Raw genomic sequence first — 6,205 nt, 5'->3', positions numbered from 1 at the left:
GATGCAGAAGGAGCCGTGGCTGCCCCAGCTCCAGGGTGGCTGAGCCCTGCGATGGGGGCAGAGCCCTGCGATGGGGGCTTTGCAAGACTCTGAGCCCCAAGGTGGGGGTCCACAGCAGCAGCTCTGCAGCACTGGGGCCCTGGGGCTGCTCCCCTGCACCCTGGGGCCACCATCCCCAGTTTATCCAAGGCAGCATCCTCCCTCCTCGCCCACTCCCCTCACTCCTCTCTTGCCCTTCACCAGTGCTTTATTTATTCCCCCTCCCTGTGCTGCTCTGGCTGGGGCCGGGGTCCCTGGGGCAGGGGTCCTGGCTGCCACGGTGGGGTGGGCTGCAGGGGGGCTGGAAGCCGATGTGCCCGACAAAGATGCAGCTCTTCCTCTCTTTTATCTTTTTTTTAAGACTGTAAATATAGATAGAGCTTTATTTTGTTAATAAGACAACGAGTAACTTAACCTGTATATTTCACATACTTGTTTACAATTGTCCCCCCCACCCTTTGGCACAATAAAGGTGACTTTTTGGAGCAGAGACGTGGGTCTGGACTCTGCCAGCCTGGGGCTGGGGAGAGCCAGGGTCTGGATGGAGAGCTCAGGAGGGGTAAATTTTCTCATGGGCCTTTTTCTTAGCTCTTTCTCTTGCCTTTTCCATCCATGGAGGGTCCCAAGCTGCTCCCTGCTCCTTCCCACCTCTCACCTGTGTTTTCTCGAGGTGCCCACAATGAAGATGCGGGATCAGCTCTGCAGAAAGCAGCTTTAAACCAGGAGCACCGAGGGCCATCAGCAGCTCCCCAGTGTGAGGAGACCCCTCCACCAGCACCTTCAGCTGGGATCCCAGGTCCCAGGGATGCTGTCCCTGCTCCGGCACCAGTCGTGCATCAGTCCCCACAGATCCATCACCTCCCATTTCCTACCAGCAGCTTTTATTTTGCACCAAAACGAACACCAGATGTAACAGCAGTCCCGGTCCTTGCTGGGGTCTGTTCCTGTGCAAAGGGGACGGTCACCTTGTCCCCGTAACCACTCACCCAGCAGCCAAGGCAGGGGCAGAGGGCTCCAATTCCAGCCCTGACCTGAGGCCCAGCCACTGTCACGAGCTGGGCAGTGCTCAGCATCCAGGGATGGCCCCCACAGAGTCTGTGGTGGGAGAGCAAAGTGCTGATGGGATGAAGCCATGGCCAGCTCCTGGTACAGGTTGGCTCCCTTTAACCTCCTGCTATGGGGTCCCACAGCCAAAAGAGGAGCACAGGGATGGTGCCTGTGTGAGGGGCAGGACTGACCCCCCATGACAGAGATGGGGAAGGCAGAGCTGGGAGCTGCTTGTATGAGGGGAGCTAAAAGGGGTCTGGGAGACCACGGCGGTGCAGAAAAGCAGAGCTGGTCGGGGGCTGAGCACAGCGCAGGGGGTGCAGGCACCCAGCGCCCACCCAAGCCCGCTGGTCCCGAGCCTACGTGGTTCATGGCCATTGCTGCCCCTCGCTGCTTTGCACCATCTGAGCCAGAGCACAGCAGCACCCACCCCTCCTGGAAAAGGGACCCCAACTCAGGATCCCTGCGGACCCCAACTCAGGATCCCTGCGGACCCCAGCGAGGTGCTGGTTTGGGGGTGGGAGCCTCAGGGGCAAGGAGGGCAAGAGGGGATGGAGGGAGCAGTGAAGGCAACGGGCACAGTGTGTATGTTGGGCGGCTCTGGGGGCTCCTGAGCAGATTTTAGGGACTCGTTTCCCTCCTTGTGAACACCAGAGGGAGCAAACCGGGTGCCAGGCCCAGCAGCAGCAGTGCCAGCCAAGCACAGACCTGCCGGGCACCGGGGCTGGGTGTTAAGGCGATGGTAAGGCTTCCTCGCATAGGCAGGGGCCTCTCTGAGGCCGTGGTCCTCTCTAGCATCTCACGGTCCAGTCTCGGGTATGTCCAGGGTCTCCTTTAATCGGTGGCTGGGTCAGAGCTCCTCTCCCCCTTCCCACCATCAGGACCTGCCCTCGCCCCCGGTTGGCGCGGGGAAGGGGCGAGGGGGATGCGAGGGCTGTGGACGCAGCGAGGACAAAATAGTTCAGGCTCTGAAGGGCCGGAGATGCTATTTAGAAATCTGCAGGGCTGTGACCACCGGCTTCATCTTGAAGTACTGTTTAAACCTTAGCTTTGCATATCTGCCGAGAGGAGACAGGGACAGACGTGAGAAGGGACAGACGTGAGACACTCATGCCCCATGTCCCATGACCACAGAGGAACCATTGGGACCCTTTTGCTCCATCATTTAACACTGGGAACAGATGCCTCCCAGCCCCAGCGGACTCACCTTAAGAAGTTAAAGTCTATGGTAGAGTATTTAGCCTGGATCAGGCCCCAGCACGCCCAGAGGAAATGAGATGCCTACAACAGACAATAAAAAAGGATCAGAAATGGGCACAGAGCATCACTGCCCACGCAATGAGTTGCTCAATTCTCACCTGGCTGGGTCCCAGGAGCCCCACGGCTGTGACAACAGCACACGGGGTGGCCCATGCGTGGGTTTTTACAGTCCCGGTGAGGGATGCCACAGGAAGGATGCTGAACAACACACTCAAGGTACCAGCCCCTGCGCTTGCAGCGGGGATTGTCCCTCCTGGCAGCTCCTGCCAGAGATTTCTGCCCTAAGCTTCCAGAAAATTGGCTCCGCCCACCCATGGCATTTACCAAAGAGGATTTCCTTGTCCTCAGCTGAGCCTGGCCTCGCTGAAGGGATGCCCAAGGCCGCAGCTATCAGAGACACGCTGTCCCTTGCCACGTGTCGGTGGGACGGCAGGCAGCCAGCGCTATTTGACCTTGCCCAGGGGCTCACAGTGCCTCTCTGGGGTGCAGCCAGGCTTTTTAGGGCAACCTCCTGCCTCAGACGCCCCCAAATCCCCAGGCTGGTACCTGCACCCCATCTTCACCAGCTGAGAGCAGAGGAAAACCCATCCTGGGCTGGGTGCATCCCATCTCCACCACTCACCAAAGAAAACTTGTTCACTTGCACGTAGAGAGCCTCCAGCTCCTCCTCGGACACCGCCGTGCCGGCTCGGTCACCCTGGGTGAGCTGCTTGTAGGCCTGCAGGTAGGAGTGCAGCCAGCGCAGCTGGGTCTCCTTGCTGGGGTACAGCCGGTAATCCACCTCCTTCACGCCTGCCGGGGCAGAAAGGGAAGGGTTTCTTCAGACCATGGGGCTCTCCCCGTGCACAACCTGGTGAGCAAAACCCCTGCAGCTCCAGGCTCACACAAGCTGGGGATCACCCCTCCAATTCAGGTTTGTTCCACCAGCACAGACCGTTCCTCACACATCGCCCTAACCCCGAGGAGGAGCTGCCCCAATTCCCACCGTGGGACTGGGGATGCGACTGCCTCCTCCAACCCCAGGGATGGGAAGACCCTGGGGGCTGCAACCATGGAGGGGGGACAGAGAGGAGCCCAACTCACCCGCAAACTCATTGAAGTGGTTTCCGATGTCGAAAGCCTGGTAGTTGTAGCCGGTGTACTCGTAGTCGATGAAGTGAACGCGCTCTGCGGGAGTAAAGGCAGGAGCTGTGAGAGGGGATGGAGATGGAGACCCCAGCCCCTGGGGAAGGGGGTGAGGGACAGACTCCTCCACGCACCTTGCGTCCTGTCGTAGATGATGTTCTTGCAGAGGAGGTCGTTGTGGCAAAGCACGACGGGGGACCCCAGCTGTGACAGCGTCTCCTTCATCCAGGCCAGCTCCTGCTCCAGCACCTCCAGGCTGGGCATGTCCTGCTGGAGGCTGGGGAAGGAGACAGGGGGGAATCATTTCTGCCCATGGAGAACCTCCCTCGGGGGCGGAGGGGAGGCGTTTCCCCTGCTTCCCTCCATGTGTTTTATAAACAGACTCATCAGGGACATAAAGTGGGGCTAACGGGGGGATTTGGGGTGAAGAAGCCAGCTTTGGCTTGGACATCCTCCTGCATCCATCCCCAGGTTCACCCAACAGTGAGTCCCCTGACACTCGCTCCCAAATCACCCGACCAGCCCACAGGCAATGGGGATTTTTTGGCGCGTGCCAGGGCACGTACCCTCTCGGTAACCTCCGAAGTTGCAGTTCCAAGAAGGGAGCTGGTTAATTATTACCCAATTGGCTGCACTGAAGGTGCGGGCTTGGGTAAAGTCTGAAAAGCCCTGGGTCCTCCCGCTGCCGCTCAGGGATCGGGTTAATTATTCGCTTGCCTTCAGGTTCATTCATCTCCGCCACCTCTTGGGGCTGCCCAAATCCTTCCCAGACACCCCAGTGTTCACCTGGAGCGAACCCAGGCTCCCAGCAATGGGGTAAACTGGTTCGAGGTGGGAACTGGCTGCTTTAATCTACCCTGGGTTTCTAACAGCCCCTCCAACCTTGCTGCTCAGATCCCCGCTGTAAGAAGGGCTTGAGCTTCAGCTCATTCTAGGGAGGGCTGAAAACGCAGGGCAGATTTGCAGGGAGGAGGGGGATTATTCTGGCAGGCCAGATCCAGCCCTGACACCATCCCCATCCCCACCCCAAAATTCCCCTCCCCCAGAGGCTTTACCTGGGAACTGGGGCTCTCCCCATGGTCCCATACAGGGAAGACTTAAAGGTGGGTGGGCAGCGGATGCCCAAGCCAGAGCTTGGCTCTTTGGGATCCCTCTGCCTTTACCTGGGGTTGGATACCTTTGGGCTGAGCTCCGTCTTCACCAGGGTGAGGTATTTGTGCAGCTTCTGCCAGAGGATGGGCCTGGGCAGGCTCCCGTTGGCATGGATGGCATGGACCCGGGCCATCTCCTGGGCCACCAGCCTGCGAGGAAACGTGGGTGCGTGGGTGAGAGGCGGCCGTGCAGCGGCATCCCCGCAAAATAGCCTTGGTAACCCAAAAGCCGTGCTTAAAAACACAGAGAAACCCCCTTGTGCCTCAGCTGCGAGCCTCTGGAGCGTTTCAAGACCCTGTTTGGGCTGAAAGCAGCATCCACCTTGCCAAATAAAACCAGCGATTCTTATTTCAGCCTGATAAACCTGGCTGCAGTTTGGCCCATTTATCCCCCAGCACCAGGTCTGTGCGCATGGGCGATGCCCGAGCAAAGGTGGCGTTGGGGAGAGCTGAAACACAGAGCAAACCCCCAGAGAGGCACCGGTTCCCCCATCCCATGGCTGCCCCCAGACCCACACACCCGAGGACACGGGGGTCCTGCCCACCTGAAGATGTGGGGGTCCCGCACATGGTGCGGCCCCAGCGCGATGCCGGGCAGGAACTGGTAGCAGAGCCCGTTCTGGAAGGCGCAGTAGAGGTCGGGGGCGCAGCCGTGGGCGCGGAGCACCCGGGAGTTCCTCAGCTCCGGCTCTTTTTTTTCTCGGTTTCCCTGCCGTAGACCCGGACCAGCACCGCGTCCCCCATGGCCTCGTCCGTGTAGCAGGCCACCAGCTTGTTGGTGATGCCATCGGTGAAGAGCTGGAGGGGGAGAGGGACAGCAGAGCCTGTACATGGGGAAAAACCCTTTCCCAGGGAGAAAACTCGTGGCAAAGGCAGTAACAGGCAATGGGCAGCAGAGAGCACGAAGCAGCAGCGGTTACAGCGGCCAAGAAAGTTCTCACAGTGGATGGCATGAGTTTGCAAGGCCTCGAGGCTGGTGCATGTAGTGGGGCTCTGTACAGGGCCACAAAGCTAGTGGTTTTGGGTAGAAATCCTGGCACTCGTCGCCTGGGAGCTCAGGGACAGCTCGGGTCAGATGCGCCACCAGCACACGCTTGGCACCTGAACGGCCTCTGGAATGGCTCGCCAAAAAAATCAGCGCAAATCTTTTGGCACAAAATTCAAACCGCGCAACGAACCGGCAAACAAGACGGAGCAAACACCGCTGCCGCCGCCACCACCACCACCACCCCATCTCCTCCTCCCGACCCTCCCCGCAGGGCTGGGTCGCTGATAGGCAGGGACGTCTCTGCTGGGGACGTCTCGTGTCATTGCTCTGATGGCTCCTCACAGATGGAAAGGGAGTTTTGTTCTCCCGGCTTGGCCGCCTGCCCGCGCACATGCAGGGGCCGCCCGCGCCCGGCTCCTCTCCCCATCCCGCCGCGATTTCGGTCGCCTCCGATGCACCGAGGCGTCTGGGTCTCCATCACCCCATGGGAAACCCCTGTGTTATCACCCCATATGCGAGGTGCTCGGCCCCACACGGTTCAGGGTGCTGAGGTGCTGCTGCTCCCCACAACAGGGATTTCTTTGCCCTCCTTGGT

The 6,205-nt window shown here is 59.7% G+C and overlaps 1 protein-coding gene across 1 annotated transcript; it reads right to left on the bottom strand.

Annotated features, from left to right (window-relative positions):
- Nucleotides 1-1,958: 1,958 nt before the first annotated feature.
- LOC104539121 (ethanolamine kinase 2-like) lies at nt 1,959-5,420 on the bottom strand (the record flags this gene model as incomplete). The annotated part of the gene is given in 8 exon segments (XM_010182566.1): nt 1,959-2,144; nt 2,294-2,367; nt 2,969-3,138; nt 3,430-3,513; nt 3,606-3,748; nt 4,635-4,772; nt 5,168-5,321; nt 5,324-5,420. Coding segments are annotated over 8 exon segments (933 nt in total), but the record flags the coding sequence as incomplete, so codon positions are not given.
- Between the last annotated feature and the right edge of the window lie 785 nt (nt 5,421-6,205).

The sequence above is a fragment of the Mesitornis unicolor genome, unplaced genomic scaffold, assembly GCF_000695765.1.
Source record: "Mesitornis unicolor isolate BGI_N332 unplaced genomic scaffold, ASM69576v1 scaffold41514, whole genome shotgun sequence".
In the NCBI taxonomy this organism is placed as follows: Eukaryota; Metazoa; Chordata; class Aves; order Mesitornithiformes; family Mesitornithidae; genus Mesitornis; species Mesitornis unicolor.
This window is presented reverse-complemented; position numbering and strand designations above follow the sequence as displayed.